This window comes from Aedes aegypti, chromosome 3 (assembly GCF_002204515.2).
Source record: "Aedes aegypti strain LVP_AGWG chromosome 3, AaegL5.0 Primary Assembly, whole genome shotgun sequence".
In the NCBI taxonomy this organism is placed as follows: Eukaryota; Metazoa; Arthropoda; class Insecta; order Diptera; family Culicidae; genus Aedes; species Aedes aegypti.
Genome location: NC_035109.1, coordinates 401703475 through 401728095, shown reverse-complemented (window position 1 = coordinate 401728095; position 24621 = coordinate 401703475). Strand labels below are relative to the sequence as shown.

Here is a 24621-nt window from a genome sequence, read left to right as displayed (position 1 = left end):
AACCAGAGAGCGGTTCAAGCTGAAAACCTGATCGATTAATCGCTACCAGGGAGTGACCATTCGATCAGGCCCTCAGCCTGATCCGCTGTCCGGCTCTCCACCTGTGCTTCTGAAAATTTGAGGTCAGGCTTTGTTGCATCTTTACCTTCTGCTTGGGCTTTAACGATACACTGCCTAGCGGAACGTGTGCAGAATTAACCGTTTCATTTCCGCCACAGACACTTTTTTCACAAATTGCACCTGCCGTTTCACCAGCCGAATCTAATAATTTGCGGAGACGGTAAAAACGTGACATATCAATTTTCAACACATCCGTTCGCGCGCGCTGCCTACTGCGATCTCCATCTTCCAAAAATTGACTCGCAATAAGTCAAAAAATTTTGTCATGTGTGACTTTAATGCAATAATGGAATAATTCGCAAAGCAATTCCAACGGCAGAATTTTATTTGATGAGTGCTCTCACAAGGGAAGGTCACGATGGTGTTACACGGGGTTTTCAATCGGACTATTTTTGTTAGATTCTACATGTCGAAATATGAAAAACCCCAAAGCCTTTCGGGTGATGGGCCAGTGGTGTAGCCAGGAGGGGCTCTGAAAGAGGCAATTTTGTACGAATATAATATTATTGAGTTAATTGAAAATTTGACAAAAAGATTTTTCTCAGTATTTGTTATGAAAGTAACGAACAGAATTAACATTAACGTATGTTTAAAATGTATTTTTATGCCATAGGCGTAACTAGAATAAGTTCTTCTTGTCATACTTTTCCAATAAAATCAAATTGATTTTGGTGTCAATATTCCGTTCACTTCATGGTTTTCTAATATCTATCATAGAACCCGAGATAAACTTAATGTTTTTTCTGTAGTGTAGTAAGAAGAGCTTGAAAAGGGCTAGTTGAATAATGAAGAAGATATGGAGATACAAATAGTACTGACAATATATATTGCCAAGAAAATCCTCCGAGGTCATAAATGGGACTGTTTTCCAGATTGCAAATATGTGTAGAATTCCAAAGTTTGTTGGAACGTTCGTAAACCAGTAGTGTAGTCAGTAAAAGTATCAATGTAAGCAATTTTTGATATTTTTTTCATTATTTTCTAATATTTCAAATATATTAATAATAACAGTTTGCTTGAATTATTAATAATTGTAGCAGAATAAAAGACAGCTGTATAATAATTGATACATTTTATCATTTACATAACTCTAATACTAGTATTTCACTAATATTTCATCAATTCCCTCACCTCCGCAACATTTTTGTTTGTAAATTTGTTTGCATCGTTTCACTGATCCATATCTTTCTATTCAGCGTCCTTTCTATTCTACATTTTCTCAAGTAGAATAAAATAGCCTCAGAATTTCAGGGATTGTTTTCGTTTTTTTCCCTTGTCAACCTATCCCCTAAATCGCCTTCAATATATTCTTTCTCTTGATACATTTTTTTCTTATTAGAGAAGGTCACGATGGTGTTACATATGGTGTGACTTTTAATCAGAATCGTATAATCAGAAAGGGCTTGTTTTCAATCACTGGTCAGAATAAAAAAATCAGAATGTATTGAAGGAGCTCCGAGGTTTTGACGAGCCTAGTTTGTCCAATAATCTACTTGGGAAAATGCAAAGTATTCTGGAGAGAGATAATGACTAGTGTTGAGATACAAACAATCTACATACAAATTGATGCGAAAGAGTAAACATTTGTAATATTTTGATTGTTTAATGTTTTGTAACAGCATTATATATTTTTACCGACCTTAACACTCAAATATATCACGAGTTTCTTCCAAAAGCGTTACGTAATTTAAAGATAGAGTAAAACCATTTTACGTTTATTTGGCACTGTGTGTGACGTAAGTTACAATACAGGCAATACAACTGTCTCTTATATAGTTTCACCTTAAATTTTATTATTTTGTTACAACTGAAATTAACAAGCATACAAACAGTACACATTAGTTCCATAACAGGCTAAAAAAAAAAACAAAAAAAAAAAAATAAAAAGGTAAAGTGGCAAAATGATTCCACATGGACCCTTACTGGCTACACTACTGCTTCATTCTTAACAATCCCTTTCTAATTGCACTATTGAAAAAAATGCATGTCTTCTATGAAAGAAATAAGAAAACCATGAAATACATGGAATATCAACACCTAAACAAATTTGGTTTTATTTTAATAATATGTCAAGAAAAACCCATACTGGTTACGCCTATGGCATGAAAAAATACATTATAAACAAACATTAATATAAATTCTCTTCTTTACTATCACAAAAAATACTGAAAAAATCTTTTCGTCAAATTTTCATTTAACTCAATAATATTATATACGCAAAAAATTACCCCTTTCAGAGCCCCTCCTGGCTACACCACTGGTCCATCACCCGAAAGGCTTTGGGGTTTTTCATATTTCGACATGTAGGATCTAACAAAAATAGTCCGGTTGGAAACCCCGTGTAACACCATCGTGACCTTCCCTTGTCAGGTTATTTCTCAATTCAATACCCTGATAGACCTATTTGTTTTTAATCTTCTAGAAACCCTTCTACGACTGATTTGGACTTAACCGATTTTACTCATCAACTAACTACTCTACGGCATTCTAGATTACCTTATGAGCTATAAAATTTTGGGCAACTGCAAGGGACATCGGGGTCTTTAATTTGTCTTTGGTAAAACCTCCATGAGTCGATATCTGAAGGGACCATCGACTCATGGAAATATCGAGTCGTGGAAACGAATGCCTTGTAAAGTCGTTTGAAGGGACCATCATAGTAACCATGAAATTTTGTTTTTAGTATGGTTCCATGAGTCGATATCGAATCATGGAATATCGACTCATGGGGGTTTAACTGTAATATACAAAACGAACATTGGGATCTAAATTTAACCTTAATCGCATCCATCTCGTTTCATTACATTACATTTGCTTACTTTTATTTAACAATAAATATTTTAGAACAATAGATTTGAATCAAATTTAGTTCCATTTAACCTCCTTTGAGAGTTGATTGTCAATGTTTGTAACAACTATAAAAATCGATTTCTCGCGCAATAATACCTGTGACGCTGCTTCTCAAGTGCCCTCATCTGTTACGCATCGAACATGCGAATAACTAGCGAACCAAAATCGATCTTTTCGCTTCCTAGAAAGCAATCTATTCATCAGCATATAATCCACCGTGAAAATAAATTTTCACAGATTTTCACCTTTCATACATTTGTTCGAATGACTATTGATTGTCTCTGTCGGTCGTCCAGCTGCCGGTTTATAACTATAGCATTTCTTCTTTTGCTGTGCAGGTCGGAACGTTGTTTGACGCACCCACTCAGTTGCTAGCATAAAGCAGGACGATGTCAGTTTTAATTCGGCGTGACTGTCTGCGATGATATGCGCAGACCTTCGTCAAGGAAGTGCAACCATAGAAAAGGAACGAGGCATGGATAATTGCTTGATTAGCGTGAAGCCATGTGCTGGGATATGCATAAGGATATGACAAACATTAATGTGTTGATGGGTATTGGAAGGGAAAGTATGGCAAAGGAGATCGTAGATTATTCTTGTTTATTGATTTTAGGTCTGCTAGTTTTTAAGAAAAAGCATTTTCAATAGTATTGAGAAATGCACTGAAAAATGTGTGATGTGCACTAAACGTATTCACTTTTTCAAGCAAGGGCTTTGATTTCCAAATCCCCGTATTTTGACTGAGATCCTCAAACGAATTTCTGGTTTGTATTTCAGCTGATTTCATTATAACTAAGATTTGCCTCTAATCGGTTTTGTGATTTTGTACGACAGTCAATTTCACAAATATTCCATAACTCGGTATTGAAGTGATTACCTTCTTATATCGAGTTACAGAACATAAAACCAGAGCAACTGCGATCCAAGAGATCATCGAGTTAGCCATGAAAACCAGTTTTTACTATAGTTTACTATAGTTAGATATCGAAATACGAAATATCGAGTAAAGGAGGGTTGACTGAACAAACTAGATTAAAAAATCATAACTAAGCACAAACTCAACAAAAAGTAATTCTTCAACCCAGAATAATAGATATATACATTCCCGTGCAAAAGTTTGGGATCCGCCCCTTAAAACATACAGAAAAGTTTTGTTCCTATGTGTATGATAGTCTAGCTAAACATTTACTTGAAATTGGGACATTTTTTAATAATTTCACTGAAAAACATGGCTAATTTTCTTAGCATTGAATCTACAAAAAATTCGAATCAATACGGCATAAAAAACGCAGTCATTTTTCGACCAATTTCAATAGTTTGTGTATTTTTTAAGTCAATAATCGGACGTACAAAGTTGGGATGAGATCAAATGAGGCTGTCACCTCATGCCAATACTCACGATTTAGAAGGCACTAATTTCGAAGTCAAGCTTCTTTTTTAAGCATTCTGCTTGTGCACAAAGCTAAAAGAGAAATTGCACTGTCGTTTGATGCTTCTTTTGCTCGAATTGTACCTTCAATAATTTGGTATGGAATAGCTTATCAATAACTAATTAAATTTTGATAGGATAGCTTAACATGTTTAGTTCCGGGTGTGCAATAATTGGCGCGTTTTTAGCCCTCCATACAAATTGGTAGAGAAATCCCTTGAGAAATTATTGGAGGAATTTCTGAAAAAAAAATTCTAAGGAATCCCTTGATACATTTGAAGAAACCGTGTAAGAGTTCCTGAAACAATCTATAAAGGAGTTGCTAAGAAATTCATTGAGAAACCTCTGGAAGAGTTCCTAGAGTTTATATGATTTTACATAGATAAATTTTTGTAGAGATTCCTGAGCAATCCCTTGAGCAACGTCTGAAGCAATCCCTGGAGAAACAGGGATTCCTGAAAAAATTTCCAAAAACAGTGACATCTTTGGAGATACCTCTGAAGTGATTTCACGAGGCATTCTTGTTGAAGTTTCTGGGAGAATCCCTGTATAAATCTCTGAAGGAATTCCCAGAGTAACCCTTAGAGAAATTTCTGGATAAATTATTGGAATAATTTTCGAACGAACCTCTCTATGAATTCCCGAAGATATCTATTAAGATCGGACTGGGCTTCGTGGCCATGCGGTTAGTGTTACGAAGCATTTAACCGCATCGTGTCAAGGAGTGTGGGTTCGATTCCCGCTTCAGTCCTGAAAACTTTTCTTCAGGAAACTATTTCGACTGTGCAACGCCCAGTGGGCATGCTAGTCCTTCGCCTAGTGTAGTGCTTCCTTCAAAGGGCAAATCGTCCACTAGAAGCATTAACGTGTCGTCGGTGTCTTTTAAAGAAATTTCCTGGAGGGAATCAAGAGGGAATCCCCGTAAAAATTTACGGATGGTTCTTGGGAGAATCCCTTTTTGAAATTCCTAAAGGATTCTCTGAGGAAATTCCTGGAAAAATCCCTGTAGATATCCATAAAAAGTTCTTGGGTGACCTCTTGAGAAATCTCCAAAAGAAATTTCGTAGGAATCCTTGGAGGAATTTTTATTGAAATCATTTAAAAAAATCATTAGATTTAACATTACGATATTCCTGGAGGGCACAATCTAAGAGTCCCTGGAGAAATCCCTGGAGGAAGTTTTGGAAGAATTTCTATAATCTATATAAATAAAAATGGAGTAGTGTTTGTATGTCACGAAATGACTTCCGAACGGGTCAACCGATTTGAATGATTATTTTTCCGTTTTATTCTTTAAGTGTTCCGACGTGTTTGTGTGTATAAAAAACCCAGGATATTCACCGGTAAAGTTAGAAAAAACGAGCGTGAACGGAACTGGCATTTTGTATGGGACGATCCATAGCGTTTTCAACAGCCTACTTGATGGCAAGACGAAGTTTGCCGGGCCCACTAGGTATTCATAAAGAACATCCTGGAGGAAACTCAGAAAAAAATCCTGGAGCAATTTATGGATTTTATGGAATTTATGGAACATCTGGTGGAAACCAAAGAAACAACTGGATGAATTTTTGGAAAATCATAGCGGAACTTTCAGGGGAGATTTTTCGAAGATTCCCTGGAGAAATTCCTGGGATAAATCATGTATTGATCTCTTCAAATACTTCTAGAGTAATCCTTTGAACAAAACATAGAGAAATCCCTGGAGAAATTTTTAGAGGCCTTCCTTGGTGAAATCTTTGGAGGAATTTCTAGAGCAAGCATTGAAGGACCTTCTGGAAGAATTCTAAAGGTATTCTGTAAGAAAGTCAAAACAAATTTTAGCATTTATCCCTGAAAAACATCTAGAGAAATATTCCTGGAGGAATTCATGAACAAGAAAAATCTTAAGGGAAAATTCACTGGAGAAATTCTAAAGAAACTATTGAATGAATTTTAGGAGAATTTAAGCGAAATCGCGCAGAAAACCTAGTTTAAATTCTTGCCTAGATTTCTGGAGAAATCATTTGAAAATCCCTGTAGGAACATTTGTAGGGATTTCAGGAAAACTCTCTAAATTACTTCAAAGCGACATCTTTGGAGACACTTCTGGAGGGATTTTTGGGAAAAAGTTCTGAAGGAAATCCTAAAGAGTAGTGTTTGATCCTTTGCTCGCGTCGCTTGCTCCTGCGGGGGCGGGTGATGTGAGCAGGATCAATCGTGTCGCGCGTCGCTCGTGTGGCGTGATTTATTAGGGTCGCGGATCGCGAAGCAGGTTAGTTGTGTTTGATCCTTTGTTCGCGTCGCTTGCTCCTGCGGGGGCGGGTGATGTGAGCAGGATCAATCGTGTCGCGCGTCGCTCGCGTGGCATGATCTATTAGTGGCGCGGTTCGCGAAGCAGGTTAGTTGTGTTTGATCCTTTGCTCGCGTCACTTGCTCCTGCGGGGGCGGGTGATGTGAGCAGGATCAATCGTGTCGCGCGTCGCTCGCGTGGCATGATCTAATAGTGGCGCGGTTCGCGAAGCAGGTTAGTAGTGTTTGATCCTTTGCTCGCGTCGCTTGCTCCTGCGGGGGCGGGTGATGTGAGCAGGATCAATCGTGTCGCGCTTCGCTCGCGTGGCATGATCTAATAGTGGCGCGGTTCGCGAAGCAGGTTAGTTGTGTTTGATCCTTTGCTCGCGTCACTTGCTCCTGTGGGGGCGGGTGATGTGAGCAGGATCATTCGTGTCGCGCGTCGCTCGCGTGGCATGATCTAATAGTGGCGCGGTTCGCGAAGCAGGTTAGTAGTGTTTGATCCTTTGCTCGCGTCACTTGCTCCTGCGGGAGCGGGTGATGTGAGCAGGATCAATCGTGTCGCGCTTCGCTCGCGTGGCATGATCTAATAGTGGCGCGGTTCGCGAAGCAGGTTAGTAGTGTTTGATCCTTTGCTCGCGTCACTTGCTCCTGCGGGGGCGGGTGATGTGAGCAGGATCAATCGTGTCGCGCGTCGCTCGCGTGGCATGATCTAATAGTGGCGCGGTTCGCGAATCAGGTTAGTAGTGTTTGATCCTTTGCTCGCGTCGCTTGCTCCTGCGGGGGCGGGTGATGTGAGCAGGATCAATCGTGTCGCGCGTCGCTCGCGTGGCATGATCTATTAGTGGCGCGGTTCGCGAAGCAGGTTAGTTGTGTTTGATCCTTTGCTCGCGTCACTTGCTCCTGCGGGGGCGGGTGATGTGAGCAGGATCAATCGTGTCGCGCGTCGCTCGCGTGGCATGATCTATTAGTGGCGCGGTTCGCGAAGCAGGTTAGTTGTGTTTGATCCTTTGCTCGCGTCGCTTGCTCCTGCGGGGGCGGGTGATGTGAGCAGGATCAATCGTGTCGCGCGTCGCTCGCGTGGCATGATCTATTAGTGGCGCGGTTCGCGAAGCAGGTTAGTTGTGTTTGATCCTTTGCTCGCGTCACTTGCTCCTGCGGGGGCGGGTGATGTGAGCAGGATCAATCGTGTCGCGCGTCGCTCGTGTGGCATGATTTATTAGGGTCGCGGATCGCGAAGCAGGTTAGTTGTGTTTGATCCTTTGCTCGCGTCGCTTGCTCCTACGGGGGCGGGTGATGTGAGCAGGATCAATCGTGTCGCGCGTCGCTCGCGTGGCATGATTTATTAGTGGCGCGGTTCGCGAAGCAGGTTGGTAGTGTTCGATCCTTAGCTCGCGTCAAATAATTTATCATGGTCTAATCGCTTATCAAAGTGAATCCTGTGACCCAACGATCCTCCCCATTAACAAACATCCCTCCCAGTAACCTTTGTGGAGATGCAGAGGTAAACACGGTCTCCATATAGCAAAGGTTACACACTAACATTCCTTCCTCCAATCCCACCTGACTGCAAGGACGTGGCCGGCGCCGTTATTGACCCTGTATAAATAGAGGCACTGAATTATGCACACTGAAGAAGATTATGGCCAATCCCAGCCGAACTTCTAGTTGATTCTTTGTGCATTTTCACTGACTTCGGTCAATCACGGAATAGCAACCATTGATATGTGTAGTCAGTCTAAGCTAAGCTAAGCTAAAAGTTCTGAAGGAAATCCTAAAAAAATCCTAATAGGAAATTCAGATGGAATCCCAGTAAAAAATCTTTGAGAAATTCCTAAACAAAATCCCTAGAGGAAATTCTGGGGAGAATCCTGCAGAAATCTTTTTTTTTTCGGAGGAATCTCTAGAGAAATTATTGAAGAAATCACTTGAGAAATTCGTTAAGTAACTGGAGCATGCTTGTCCAATGTCTAGTGCCTTTTTTAAAAGAAGGAATTGCTGGAAGAACCTCTGGGGAATTTTGTGGAAGAACTTATAATGTAATTCGTTAAGGAGATCCTGAAGGAAAACCAGAATAAATTATTGCAGGAACTCCAAAGGCAATCCATTGAGAAATATCTGGTGGAATCGCTGAAGCAACCTGGTGAGTTTCTGTAAAATGCGATGTAATATTTACGGCATTTTTAAAGAAATTTCAGGGGGTTTCCGAAGCAGGATACGTTATTATAGATTATAGATTTTTTGTCGAACGGGAGGGAGGTCAGAGTTACTTTTCTTTTCGTTTCAGAGAGCGAGTAAGAGCACTTAAGCCTAGGCTTCAGAGCCAGGACATACGGGAGAAGTACCTGTGTCCCATCCTAGGAAATAGACCATAAACAACAATGGAGTGCGCATTAACTTTCTTAGCCCGACCAACCAGTCTTCATAATTCTTTATAGATCTTTGACCAACGATGGCGATCGCTAACGGTTCAAAACGAATCTTTATCGATCGCTATCGAAAATCTCTGACTGGTTGACCGGGAGCAATGTCATTCCCAACGATTTTGCCCGATCTCCCTGAATAGAACGGTTGATACGGTTGTCCCCGTTTCTTCCCTCAAAATATTTTCCGTCTATCATCGCTGGATTTTTTTTAAATTACTTTCAAACACCAAATCTGCACAGTGGGCCTGGCCATTTTAATATTTGTATCAAATCATTGATATGCTGCAAATATTAATGCTGACAAGAAAATACTGGAAGCAATTTCGGCCAGGATGCTTTCCAACATTGGCTGTGTGAATCTCCGCAAAAACCTCTGGAGTGATCCTTGGAAAAAACATGGAGGAATTCTTGGACAAATTAATTGAAGAATTCCTGGAGAAATCTTTGGAGAATTTCTACAGTAGTCCTTGAAGAAACATCTGGGAAAATTCTGAAGGTATTAGTTAAAATTTGTTTTTTTTTAAAGACTCAAACTAGAAGCCATTTTGGCTAGGCCTCCAAATTTGACAATTTTGTGTTGAAAACGACCTTTTTCGGTATTTATTTTGTGATTATTCTTATTGTTGTCACGAAAAAAAATGAAAATCCCTATCGGCCAATGAATTGTTATCTACAATTTTCATGAAAGTTTTGAAAGTTGAGATTATAGATGTATATCAAAGAATACATTTCTGATTTTGGAAAAAAAAAATCCATTCTCGTTTAATAAGAAGCAATAAATACCGTATTCACAGTCACAAACAAGATAGTCACAGCGGTAACCACGCAGCTATTCAGCAGATAAAGTTAGGGTTAAAATCCCACCGGTCGAGGATCTTGTTCGGGTTGGAAAGGGGCATAGAGTATCTTCGTGCATGCCACACCATATACCTACAAATTCATAAATGATCAGTTGGCAAATAAATGATCAGTTGGCCACAGTTAATAGCTGTGGAAGCTTAGTCCCAGTTGGGATGTAACGCCAGAAAGAAGAATTATATGTCACAGACCGCTTCAAAAATGTATTAGTATGCTTCACCATCAGATAAGAGAGCTGCTACCCAAATGATGAAAAGTTGATTTGATATTGAATTGAGAACAAACTGCGTTGGAAGTACACGATATTTGCTCTTTTTTGGTGGTCTATATTTTTGGGAATGTTTTAAATTTGGACCACCGGTGAAAACGACCTTAGGATGCCAAATACGGGTATGGACTAGAATTGTGGGACTTACCTACATTTTAAGAACTTTGTTAAAATGTTTGCAGGCCTACTGTGCACCTTCTTCTTCTTCTTCTTTCTGACGTTACGTCCCCACTGGAACAGAGCCTGCTTCTCAGCTTAGTGTTCTTATGAGCACTTCCACAGTTATTAACTGAGAGCTTACTATATCAATGATCATTTTTGCATACGTATATCGTGTGGCAGATACTCTATGCACTGGGAGGTCGAGAAAATTTCCAACCGGTGGGATTCGAACCCACGACCCTCAGCTTGGTCTTGCTGAATAGCTGCGCGTTTACCGCTACGGCTATCTAGGCCCTATAAAATAAATTATCGATATCGGAAGATATGTCAAGACAAACACAAATGTGGAGAGTCAACTGTATGACACAAAACGCAATCGAGGTAGTTATATCATTGCATCTCCATTTATTTTTAGCAACAATAACTCATAACACTGAAATGTGATCTACTGCCAAGCAGCGCCCTTGACGATTTCGCATATATCTACAATAAATTGCACATAATGGAGCCCCATTACATGCATTCATGTAAATTCGCTAATTGACTGGATGGACCACCATAGCAGGCATATGGATAAATACTCCAACTGAAATGAATTATTCTTCCTTTTCGAACGGATGATGAGGATGACCGAAGGCTCCAAATTCCGGGCAAATGCGTTCATTCCGTTCCAGCGCAGCCAGTTGTTTCATATCATCAGCATCCAACTCAAAGTTGAACACATCGAAGTTGGATGCGATCCTGGATTTAGTAACAGATTTGGGAATTACCACGTGACCCAACTGGATTTGGTAGCGGATAAGAATCTGGGCCGGTTCCTTTCCGTGTTTATCGGCTATGGTCTTTAGTTTTGGATCATGCAGCAGGACAATGTCGTCCTTTTTAACCCACGGTCTTGCCGGTGATCCAAGAGGACTGTATGCCGTCACGATTATTCCTTTCTCCCTGCAGAAAGCAGTCAACTTGGATTGATGGAGGTACGCATGATTCTCAATCTGATTGCAGACCGGTTTAATGCGAGCGACATCCAACACGCGTTGAATCTGCTTTGAGTTGAAATTAGACAAACCGATGTTCTTCACCAAGCCGGCATCCACCAATTTTTCCATTTCCTTCCAAGTGTCCACATAGTCGGCATCGGAAAAGATAAACGTTTTACCATCGGGGCCCATTGGGAACAGCTCATCGCCTTCTTTGTATGCCACTGGCCAGTGTATCAAGTACAGGTCCAAGTAGGCGAGCTTAAGGTTTTTCAAAGTAACTTTCAAGGCGCCTTCCACCAAATCCGGGCGATGGAACGTATTCCATAGTTTGCTCGTTACGAATATGTCCTCGCTTGAAAATGAAAATAGTCAGTGTATTGTAAAACCAAATTTAAAACACATTACCGCTTGATTGTCCCATCTTGAATTTTGGCAGCTATTCCATCGCCAACTTCATGCTCGTTTTGGTACACGTGGGCGCAATCGATGTGTCGATAGCCGATTTCAATTGCATCTTTTACGGCTTGTGTAACAACTCCAGGAGGAGACTGAGGAGTTGAATTATGAATCGTTAGAATATCATCTGAATCAACTGTCTGTTGAAGGATAGTAACTCACATTCCACGTTCCGAGTCCAATCATCGGAATGCTGTTGCCGTTGCTGAAGATCGCGTTGGGAATTATGGCTGCCATGGCAATGGATTGGGACTCTGTATGGAAATTTTACAGACAGACGATCAACTCTAACAAAGTTACGTTTGCTTTTCACCGCGGCTCAAAATAAACTGATCGGGATAAGGCCAGTGGAGCTTCATTTGTGTGAGCACTAATTTGTTTGCGCATTTCATGGGGATATGAATAGTAGGTATATAGAGAGGAAGTACACATACAGATCTACTTATGTTTGTTTGATGTACTCGAACGGTCTGATAATGCATAGAATATCTGTTATCTGCTTCGATTGTATGCAGGTAGAGTTCATTTCAAGCGTCTGCTGATACTGTCCATTAAATATAATATTAGGTGATACTAGCCTCCGTTTGAAACGGATGGATATTTATCAGCATGCAGTGTGGGAATAACTTTTTATTCAAACAAATTAATCAAAATTTCAATCACTAGATCGTTTTAAAATCCGAATGTTGAACGCTTGAATATTTTTTTTCAAGTCCGCCTCAAATCCCATTCTTGAAACATGCCTATATTGTTCATCTAGCAAATTTATGTGACTGGTAGTCACTGTCGATCAAAGTAAGCATGCATTTTTCTGATGTCACCCGTCGACTACCATACTGTCCATAACTGCATATTTGTAACATTCGACAAAAAGAAGGGCATTAAGTAAATAGAATATCATTATGTGTGTATTTTATAGCAGTATGAGAAGAAACTAAAATTTCTTAAAATTAACAAGCACTCGAAAGTGCTTATTTGAAGCTGAAATTTTGTATAGGTAATATCGCATATTGGGTGAACAGTCGTAAAAAATATCTGATAGAAATTTCATTGCTATCACACTACGAGGCTCATGTATTGTATTGCTCAATGTGACTGTTATGCGGCTACAATTACCAATGTGACAAAACAACTTCGTATTTTCTTCGTTTTTTCAAGAACAATCTCACAGATTTCAATAAGTTGATCAAAAGTGTTTATCGTTTGGTGACTCTCCATGGTATCAACTTGAAATTGTCTAAAATGTCCAAGGTGATAAATAAGCAGTTATGGGCAGTATAGTAATCATGTCACATAGAGCAGAGGCGCGTCCACGTTCGAATCCAAGAGTAGGACAAAAGTAAGCATTTTTTTATGTGCAGTGAAGCTAAGAAAAACTTTAACCCTGGGCTTAAAATTGAAAGTTACTTTATTTGAGGGGCTCAAACACAAAGCGGTATAAGTGACATTTCGGTCGTTTTGATTTGAGTTGAGGAAATTCTTCTGTTTCCAAGAGTTTTAACGATATTTTCAGGTGACTTTCCAGCTCAACTAAAAAATAGCATAATTCTTGGAAGGCAGTGTTTTTTCGGTTCCTACACAATTTTTATGGAATGAAAAATTTCTGAAAAAACATCAAAGTAGATTATCACAAAACTAGGTTTTTGTCACAGACAATGTTTTGCTCGTAACCCCTTAATTGCATGTTAGCCTTTACCACAAGAACTAAGACTAAGGAAACTTTTCTTCGGGCGACTGAGTGCCTTGAAAGTAGGAAGAAAAGACCTCTTACCAAAACGAGATATAAAAGGAATCAAAACGAGAGCGAAAAGAGACCAAACAGAAACCAAGAAAACAATATTAAATCTAATAGGAGCCAGGAGGTAAGAGTTTGACTCTTCATAGTAGCTGAGCAGACATTTCTCAAATAACCTGAATTTTGGAACAGGAATGTCATTTTCCTGAAAAATATTGCAAATATCATCTGAATTCCTCCATTTCTCCAAAAAATATCAATAAAGTAATAACTCCTACAAGATTTTATCCAGTGATTCATCCATCGATTTCTTTGGAACATACTCCAAAATTCTCGGTCGAAACGAAAGTTTTTTTCGGGAATTCTTCCAGTAGCGTCTCCAGGGAAATGCCAAGGAATTTTTTTCAAAAAAATAAATCGGTAAGGTTTTTCGAAATATAACTTGTATAGTAACCTTTGACAAAACTTCGGTAAGTTTTGAAGTCTTTCTTGATGAACAAGGATCTTTGGAATAACTCCTGGCCCTTTAAAGCAATTCTAGAAGGTTTCCTAATTTGCTAAAATAATAAAAAATCAACCGAATCTCGGGATAGTATTCTGCAGGATATTCTTAAGAAATTTCTGGAAAAAACATTGGACAGAAACTCTATAGAAATTTGTGGAATAATCGGAGGAATTATTATTATTATTTTTTTTTTTTTTTTTTTTTTATTTTCGACACTTTACACCTTTAAGGTGCATTCGTGTCGTTTTGAAATTCAACAGAACTAACGATAAAAAATACAATTTGTTAATTCATTATTCTACCTATTTCAACAGAAGTTTCCATTCTCTTACACTTTCTAGATCGGGTAACTCTCCATCCCGATTCCGCTGGTACGCATGGATCTTTTCCTTCTTCATCTTTTGCTATCTCCGGACCCTTACGCTCACGGTGTGTTTGATCATTTTCGTCGCTAGATGTTCGAGTTGACAGTCGCCGCTTCGTGGTAGTTTGATGGTCATCGTTGGTCGTACTATCATCGATCGAACTATCGTCGTCGTCGTCGTCTTCGTCATCATCGTTCATGTCATGTGCTATTGTTGTTGTTGGGTTATCGGGCTTCGCGTGGTTGATAACAGCCGAGCTGGACGTTTGCTGTTGCTCATCTTTTTTCTCGTGTACAGATGCTGTTTTTTGTTTCTCGTTTTTTGGGTACGTAACGAGGGACGGTTGGTTGTCGATTGTAATATGCGACGGCACCGGCTTCTTCATCTTCATGCGTACCACTCTTACCCCGTTCGGTACTCCGGCAAAATAGTTCTTCCACACTTCGTTGGTGATGGAGACAACTGTGCCGTACTCCTTCAGATATTCGGTGATAGTAGTATTTGCCATCTGCGGGGATAAGTCGTGTATCCTGATGGTGGTAGTAGGTCCATCCACGTAAATTGGGATGTGGTAGACAGCTCCGTTATGCTCGAGCCAATATCGTAGATGGTGCTGCTTTGCTAGGCGAGGGGGTAAACCAGCGTTGTGCATTTCAATGTATACACAATTTCGCAGAGTGTGCAGCTGGAGGTTCCGTACATCGGCCATATCGAGCTTAACGAAATCCCGGAGGAACTCCTCCACCTGATCCGTTGGGGGACGTTTCGGCAAGACGCTGAAATCCACTACAAGAGTGTTCTTCCTGTACGAAGACATCTTGTGTTTCACTCAGTAGTCGCGAGAGGCTTGTGCTATGAAAAAGACGTCGTTCGCGCACGAAAGGCAACTGTCAACTGGAGGAATTATTGTAAAAATTGCTGTAGTATAAACTGGTGTAAAGATGTAAATGAACTTTTGCAGATTTCATTTTTTTTTTCAAGAAATTGTTTTAAGAAATGTTTGGTAAAACTGTGGGAGTAATACTTGGAAAAAATACTGCAAATATATCTTGAAAAAAAAAAATTGATTTTCTCAAAGATTCTCTCAAGGAATTTTGGATTTCAGGAAGGAAACATATCCTTGAAGGAATCCACATGAACAGGTGGAGAAAATCTTGCAGGATTTTTTGAAGACTTACAAGTGAGTAATTCGGTTGAAGGATTAATGAAAAATATCTGGAGGAAATTCTAGGATCGTTTTGAAAAAAAAAAAATCAAAGGTATTACTTACGAAATTACTGGAGGTAGTAGCTTCGGCTTTCTTTAAAATTTCCTGGAGGAAATTCTTGGGAAATTCTTCTAAGCATCCTTTGAAAAATCGCGGAAAGAACTTCTGAAAGAAATGGTAGACAAATCTCTAGAAAAACTGAAAAGTACCCTGGGGAAGACCTTGAAAGAATTTTAAATAAAATCATTATGAAAATTCCTGAAGCTTTTCCTCGGGAAATCTGAGACGAAATTCTTGAAGAGCCTGTTAAAAGTAGAGACTTCTAGTCTTTACTAGGAGTGTGGTTGTTCTAATTTTTTCATTTATTTCTAGACAACAAATGGATGAACAGCAAAAATTCTGTGAATTTGAGCAGTTTTTTTTTTCTTTGCACCAAAGAGACCCGGCTATTTGCAAAAAAAAAATCAGAAGAAACTGAAGATGCTTGAAAAATGCTTCATCGCACAGAAACTCCAACAAATATTTCGCTGGAATTTCTTGAAAAATTCTGCACAAAAAAATCTTTCGAAAAATCGTAATAATCTGCTCTAAGTATTTGTATGAATGATGCCACAAAATATCAATAGGAATTTGCTTAAATAGTTTTTACGGAATTAACTATGAATTACTTCCAGAAATTTCTACGAATTTGGCTGAAATTCCGAATCAACCAAGAACTTCAAGACAGCGTGCTGTAGGAGTTCTGTAGGAATTGTTCTGAAAATATTCAAGAGATTTAGCAATGCTTCGATAGATTATATCAAGAGAGATCGCACTTTCAGAAATCGCTAGCACCATCACACTCGTGCTTGTTATAGCACGATGCGACTGGCGATTAACCCATTACATTATCTAAAGATTCTTCAATAATCTTCTGATAATTATCTATTGATGTTCCAGAAACTTCTCAAGAATTACTTCCAGGAATGCCCACGGCAATTTGTCCCTGAACATATACAGGGTTGGCCGTATATTAAACCATTTATTGATTAATTTAGAAATGAAATAAAAAAAAGCCCTATTTGTTTTTCTAATGGTTAAAGGAGTTTCTTGTAACTGTAATAATTCAGATATTCTCAATATAGTCTCAATCGTTCTTATCGCGATCCAGAACTTTTGGAGGTCATGTACAAACCATGTCCTTCTATACTAGGCATGAGAATACAATGAAAACCCTTACGACTTTGTTCGTGTTTCTGCAAATATAGTGTTTTGATTTGTTCAATCTTGGGTAGGACAATCCTTTGACTGTCCTACCCAGGTATTTTCGTGCGTAGTACATGTCCTACCTGTCCTACCCACTTCCTGCGCCACTGACAGAGTGACTTCGTCGACTCGACTTTTAAAATAGTGCCCTCAATATCTTAAATATGATATTTGTTAACAAATTTGTACATATATACAGTCAACTCTCCATAGCTCGATATTGAAGGGACCATTGAGTGAGGGAGGTATCGAGTTATAGAAGACATAACCAGCGCAAATGCGATCCAAGGGACCATCGAGGTAGCCATGAAAACTAACTTTTACTAAGGTTCTCTAACTCGATATCGGGCATGAGAGAGTTGACTGCATTCGAGTATGCGGAAGAAGCATTGTGAATTACGGACAATCATAATCAGCTATTGGTTTGAAGCAGATAAGAGATAAAATGTTAAATACAGTAGGGCGGTTCAAAATTTAAAAATGTTTGAAAATCCTATCTCTCATATGCTCCTTACTATCTTTACCATAAAAATAGTGTTCTGTGAAATTTTCAGCTTTCTAGGTGGTGATTTAAAGGTGGTCCAAAGACAATATAGGTTTGTATGGAAATTACTATGGTGAAATTTTGAGATATGTTCCAAACACGGTAGTTCTGTAATATTAATACAAACTTATTATCCCATAGAGAAGTGTTTGATCCTTCGACCTTGACGCTTGCTCCTGCGGGGGCGGGCGATGGGGGCAGGATCAAACTTGTCGCGCGTCGTTCGCTCAGAGAAATGAAAAAGCGCCGCGGATCGCTAGTAGTGTTTGATCTATTGATCGCGTCGCTTGCTCTTGCGTGGGCGAGTGACGAACACTTGTTCGGCGTTAAATGTGATTATCGAATTATTTCGCGAATCCGGTTAGGCGTGATTATATCATGGCTCGCATCACCAAACATTGGTGACTCCCAGATCTTTACCTTATCCCACTAACCCAATATCCTCTCCATGACAACCGTGGAGATGCAGAGGTGATCTCGGTCTCTAGTAACAACGGTAGTCACACTAACATTCCTTCCCTTCCCCGATGACCGTAAGGACGTGGCCGGCGCCGTTATTGACTTTTAAATTTGAGCTCTCGATTTGTGCACATTGAAGAATGGTAAGCTAATCCCAAGCCCCATTCATTAATTCCCTGTGCAACTTCGATTGTTCTGGTCAATCACGGAGTAGCAACTACGACTGAATTGTACGGTCATCTATGCTTATGCTTATTAATACAAACTTATTATCCCATATTGAAAACTCGTTCTTCAAACCATAATGAAGAAATTTGCTGAAGAGAGAAATTCAATCCGAAGGATAGCAGAAGAGATATCCAGCTATTATTTAGCTTAATATGGGATTAAAGCCCTGCAAACATGTACAAAAATCCCAAACAAAATTAGCTCAAAAGGGATTTGTTTCTTCAGCAACATCCTTCATTAAGGTTTGAAGAATGAGTTTTCAATATGGGATGATAAGTTTCTACTTACATCACAGTACTAGAGTGTTTGGAACATTGCTCTAAATTTCTCCATAGTAATTTCATATAAACCTATATTGTCTTTGGGCCACCTTTAAATCACCACCACAGAATACTATTTTTATGGTAAGGATGGTAAGGAGCACATGGGAGATTGGATTTTCAAACATTTTTAAAATTTGAATTGCCCTAATATACAGTAGAGGAACTGGGGGTAAAATTAACACCCTAAGCAATTTTCATGTTTTCTTGCTTATTAAGCTGTCAGATCTTTTTTCAATTGCTCAAAATTGAAGAAGGATGTTTATGCAATGTAACAAGTTGAAATATTGTGATGGAAATAGAATTTTATCAACATTATTATAATTTTGAAAATTTCTTTCCACAGGGTCAAAGTTCCAAACATGTGGGTAAAATGAACATGTAGCAGGGGTAATATGAACATATACTTGGGGGTAAAATGAACATACAATGGGGGTAATATGAACACATGGTGGGGGTAAAATGAACATGTAGTGGGGATAAAATGAACATCATTCAAATTGAGCGGGTTGCGGCATGATGCTCGGCATCTGGTACATGTTCAATGCATATCTCACGGACAATCCGGAATCGATGGAACGTTTAGTCTCGACCATTTGGATGACTGTCCATGTATGTATGTCATTGTATTTTCTCCGGAAAACTCTCCACATCTGAAATAATATCCGGTAGTATTCACCCTCCATTTTGTCAGCCCCCGATTTTGTCTACCCCCGATTTTATCTACCCCCGATTTAGGCACCCCCCCCCCCGATTTTAGCATCCTTTTTTCCTCAGCCTTTTCCTCCTTATTTGTCAGCCTAAAATTTATATTCATTTTAATTAGACTAAACACATCTATACTGGCAATATTGGGTGCATAAAGTCAATTATGACCTTGGCCACGTCCATACAATCATCTAAAGATAAAATTTTTGAAATTTAAAATTCTTAATAATTATCCAAGAAACTTATCATTGTTACCTTTAATTACGGTATATAGAAAATGGAAGTAAAAAAAAATTAGTTTATATTAACAATATCATAAAACTAAGTCCTTAAGTTAAAATAAAGCTTGAAACCAGTCGAAAAATTTTATTCCGATTTTAGCTCTTTCCCGATTTTGTCAACCCTAAATGCAGCATGGGGATGACAAAATCGGGACATTACTGTAATATTAAAAAATAAGTATGGAGAAATATTGAATATTTTAAGATCCAACAATATCATGTGTATCTTTTGACAGATAGATACGCGTATTTCAACCTCAACTGTAATGTCATCTTCAGTGTCGCGTACTAGACTCGACTCGAGAGTCGAAATACGCGTATCTGTCAAAATATACAAACTCTAGTGGAAGTAAAAACGCATAGTACTAAATTCGGTTTAACATTTACTTATAGTTATTCCACTAAACAGCTCGACGATTAATTGTCATTTTCTCATGTTTGTCTGGAAAGATCGAAGGTGCACAACCGAAGAAAACCGGTCATTTTCGGGTTTTTACTTATGAGAAAATGGTCAATGTTTTCAATGCATTTAATAAAAAAAAATATTGGAAGAGAGAAAAAGGATGCAATCCAATGTAGGCGATAAACCTAATAAACAGACCTAATCAGAAAAGTAGTAAAAGACTTCTGCATAATTTGGACCAAACATAACATTTCTTTAACAGTATTTGTGTTATATAAATTGCATAACACTTTTTAGCGTGACGAAATCATGAGCGAACATTCCTAAGCATACGCGGATCGTTCTAACGATTGTTTTTGTTTCACAGCAGCCTGACTGCTTGTTGATTTTCAGTTCGCATCTCCCAGCTCGTGACTGTATACTGTATTTTGGTTTGAAAAAAAAATGAGTGATTTTTTGAATAAGCTGATATGGGGTAAAATTGATCACCCATGTAAACAACGCTGAATATAAAGACAAAGACCAAACTCCTACAAGTCATTAACTTTTTGAGTTATTTCAAAAATAAAAACACTTTGAACCGCGCAATGCGCCTAAAGGCAGGCAATTTCCTAAAGAAATTCTGCATTCCTAATAGTAGTTCATTAATGCTGCTTAATTCAATAAATTTATGAAAGATTTGACAACGGAATCGTTTTCGGCGATGCCATTTTTAGTAACAATCGCATTTCCCTTGCTCATACCATTTCACAATGGTCCGAATCGACAAGTTAGTAGGAAAAAAGTTTTTTCTCTGTTCTCGTCGATTTCAGACGCTCGATGTCTTCAGAGAAATTATTCGTAATTAAATTTTGGTACTTAAGCAAATATCACCTTGAGCATGATGCCTGTTACGTTTATTTTCAACTAAGTACTGCAATAAAAAAGGTGCTTTCTTGATCGATTCCTTTCAGGAATTCCACATGCGTCGAGATAGGCCAAGAAATTATTTTTCAGAAGCAACTCAGACATGTTTTGTAGTAGAGTAGATGTACCGGTATCCTCCACCCTAATGGAGACTATGCACCTGAATAGAAAATAAATCGCCTATCTGAATGCGTGGGGATTTTCATGCAAAAAATGGTCAAGAAGATCTTTTTTTCTTGATCACAGTACACAGTTCAACAGAAATGTCATTTCAAATGGAGCTTGATGTAGAAAGTTTCTTGACCTCCTCTGCCAAAGTAAATTTTACTTTTCTCAAACGAAACCAAGATTTCTTGAAGGTTCATCAATCTAAGCAGTCAGTGGGTGCGAAGTGAGGTCAGCTGCGGGGGAGCTGGAAGTGACCTGAGAGAGAGAGGAGACAGCTGGCTTAGATTGCGAGCTCTCAAAAGTCAAGGGAATCTGTCACCAACCGCACATTCGAAGGGCAGAGCGTAAAAAACCGTCAAAATGCAAGTAAACGCAATCAAAAATTCCAGGTGTTTTTTGATGATTTCACATTTATAAAAGGTGAATACCTAAATATAGTTGTGTTTGTAAACTGCTATTGATTTTTTTTATATTCATATCCTTTTTCATAATGGACAACAAGAAGTGAATATGATTTTGACATAGAGTAAGGTGGGGCAAAAGTTCGACCTTAGTGGTATAATCAAAGTTTCCAGGAAAATAATAGCAGATGAAACAAAACAAATACCATACAGCGAACCTTCATCATATTAGCTATAACTTTGCTGAACAAACTTGTGTCAAAATATTTACCCATTTTTAGTTATAACAGTTTCAAAATTGATTGTCTTATTCGAACTTTTGCCCCACCGGTGGGGCAAAAGTTCGAATCTAGTGTGGGGCAAAAGTTCGTTGGCTAAAACACAAAATATCAATACTTTTCAGCCAGGCATACTTTCTACCAGCCTAAACTTATGTTTGCCGAAAAATACACACTAAATTTTCATCAAAAAATGCCCAAAACAGGGTTAATTGTAATACACCCAAAAAATAGCAGTTTTTCGCAAAACTAAGAGAAATGTAAAATTTTTGTGACATTTTTCGCACGATCAGACAAATTTCGCTACATTTGAAGATAATATGTAGAAGAAACCAAGATTTCTTGAAGGTTCATCAATCTAAGCAGTCAGTGGGTGCGAGGTGAGGTCAGCTGCGGGGGAGCTGGAAGTGACCTGAGAGAGAGGAGACAGCTGGCTTAGATTGCGAGCTCTCAAAAGTCAAGGGAATCTGTCACCAACCGCACATTCGAAGGGCAGAGCGTAAAAAACCGTCAAAATGCAAGTAAACGCAATCAAAAATTCCAGGTGTTTTTTGATGATTTCACATTTATAAAAGGTGAATACCTAAATATAGTTGTGTTTGTAAACTGCTATTGATTTTTTTTATATTCATATCCTTTTTCATAATGGACAACAAGAAGTGAATATGATTTTGACATAGAGTAAGGTGGGGCAAAAGTTCGACCTTAGTGGTATAATCAAAGTTTCCAGGAAAATAATAGCAGATGAAACAAAACAAATACCATACAGCGAACCTTCATCATATTAGCTATAACTTTGCTGAACAAACTTGTGTCAAAATATTTACCCATTTTTAGTTATAACAGTTTCAAAATTGATTGTCTTATTCGAACTTTTGCCCCACCGGTGGGGCAAAAGTTCGAATCTAGTGTGGGGCAAAAGTTCGTTGGCTAAAACACAAAATATCAATACTTTTCAGCCAGGCATACTTTCTACCAGCCTAAACTTATGTTTGCCGAAAAATACACACTAAATTTTCATCAAAAAATGCCCAAAACAGGGTTAATTGTAATACACCCAAAAAATAGCAGTTTTTCGCAAAACTAAGAGAAATGTAAAATTTTTGTGACATTTTTCGCACGATCAGACAAATTTCGCTACATTTGAAGATAATATGTAGATTTCAGGAAATTTGAAAAATTTTCCGTGGGTTTATACATGGGTCGAACTTTTGCCCCGCAGATTCGAACTTTTGCCCCGCTATGGGCCAAAAATGTATTCCAACTATTCATAGAAAAACTAATCCACGTCAAAGCATCCTTATGATAGGCCTAGAAACGCCCTTACATAAAATATTGAAAAATATTTTATCTTCAATTGGTTCCATGCATCGAAAGTTTGACCAAATATTACAATATTTACGTCGAAAAACAACAAATAGCCATAACTTTTCCAAATCTCAATCGATTTTTATGATATTTGGTGTGAACGTCTCTTACTTGAATAGCATTCGAACCACCATGACATTTCTAAGTTTTGATTTGATTTGAGCTAGAAATCTTAAAAAGAAACTCTTGCCCCACTCGAACTTTTGCCCCACTTTACTCTAATGTGTATCGTGTGTGCCCTGCCCATGGAATACGTCAATATTGAAACTGAAACCAAAATTAGTCATGTATAAATATGCGATAAGCAAATCTTGGCAAAAAAGAATGATTTTTGGGGTCTTCGTTTCTAGATACAGTGAGATTCCATTTTTGGCACCACCCGATTTTGGCAACAAAATGGATTCGTTTTTGGCAACATTTTTGAATACTATCAAAATTTGTAATTTTTTGTAAATATCATCGAGTCTTTTGTTCAAGTCATGTGAACAGTAGGTCAGCGTCAAGCCGAAGGCATTCTAGAGCTCAATTTTCTTCAATATTTTCCCAAATTCCACCAACTACTAGGGCTCCCACGCGCGCTTCATCCTCCGGGATGATCATGTGTTCGCAACGTTTCATAAAGTCATTATTCTTCATATGTATCTCAACAAGAGTTTCAATATATTTCCTCTGGCTTTTATACTGTGTGACCAGCCCACTTGAGTCTGCGGGCTTTCAAGTGTAATGCGAGATCTTGAAAATTCTTAGCAAGAAGCTTCAGAGTCCTAGCGTGTCAATGCGGATTTTTAACAAGCACCTGTAAATTCCTATCGGACGCCTGGTGTTTCATTACGGGATCCTCAGAATTTCCGTTTAATGAATATAATTGAGTTTTAACACAATAGCAAGCTCTAATAAAATTATCACAATTTAAACCCACTTCACATCAAAATGATAGGACGCTTTTTCGAGTATTTAATAAAATTCCATTCTCTTTTCCCTATGAATTTTACATTCATATTTCAATAAAAATCCTACTAAAAGATAAGTCAACCATATTTTTTGAGTACATCAATTGATTTTAGCTGTTTATGTTTGCACTTTAGGCATCTTATCCTTATTTTACAAAAAACATAATTTTGAAGAGCCAATTTTGTCAAATGTTGACGGCTTTAAGGTTTAGAAGATTTTCTGATAGTAGTGTTTCATAAGGGTGATTTAACAATATTGTATTGATGTTTCAAAACAAATTTTTGAAAAATAAAATAAAAAAGTGGGTTCCGATTGTAGCAGAGTATAGAAACAAACAGTTTATTTCGCAGTACTAAATTACAATGATTTATTATTCACCAATCTTCCTGTCACATCTCACGGGCATGGCCTACTCTATCTCATGACACAACACTATACTACATCTCTCCTTTTCTCTATAATTTGAAAACAATAGCAAAACGTAATAGATAACAATGGGAATAAGCTAGCTTCAATAGTCCTCAGTGATATTTTCTTCATAATGTACAAAAATCCGTAATGAATTGTGTTTGAAGATTTGTTGTTCGAATCACTGTTGATCTCCGTCAGAAACATCTTATTTTACCATCCTCATCTGTTTCCTTATATTTCCATCGTCTTTGATTTCTAAGGCGTACCTCAACACGGTTCATGTTCGTTTGATACCTAAATAAAAATATATTAAAATCT

The 24621-nt window shown here is 38.3% G+C and overlaps 1 protein-coding gene across 1 annotated transcript; it reads right to left on the bottom strand.

Annotated features, from left to right (window-relative positions):
- Nucleotides 1-10763: 10763 nt before the first annotated feature.
- On the bottom strand, nt 10764-12173 carry LOC5564130 (aldose reductase). Its single transcript, XM_001648408.2, has 3 exons — nt 11983-12173; nt 11770-11912; nt 10764-11716 (listed from the first exon to the last, which is right to left on the bottom strand). The coding sequence occupies exons 1-3, from the start codon at nt 12055-12057 to the stop codon at nt 10978-10980; spliced, it is 957 nt and encodes a 318-aa protein (XP_001648458.1). The 5' UTR covers nt 12058-12173; the 3' UTR covers nt 10764-10977.
- Nucleotides 12174-24621: the final 12448 nt, after the last annotated feature.

What these genes read in the sequence shown, in the direction of transcription:
- LOC5564130 (XM_001648408.2), bottom strand. Translation starts at nt 12,057, where the DNA reads ATGGCAGCCATAATTCCCAACGCGATCTTCAGCAACGGCAACAGCATT. An exon ending in TTGGACTCGGAACGTGGAAT is followed by an intron (nt 11,913 to 11,982) that starts GTGAGTTACTAT and finishes TCAACTCCTCAG; the next exon opens with TCTCCTCCTGGAGTTGTTAC. An exon ending in CAAGATGGGACAATCAAGCG is followed by an intron (nt 11,717 to 11,769) that starts GTAATGTGTTTT and finishes TTCATTTTCAAG; the next exon opens with CGAGGACATATTCGTAACGA.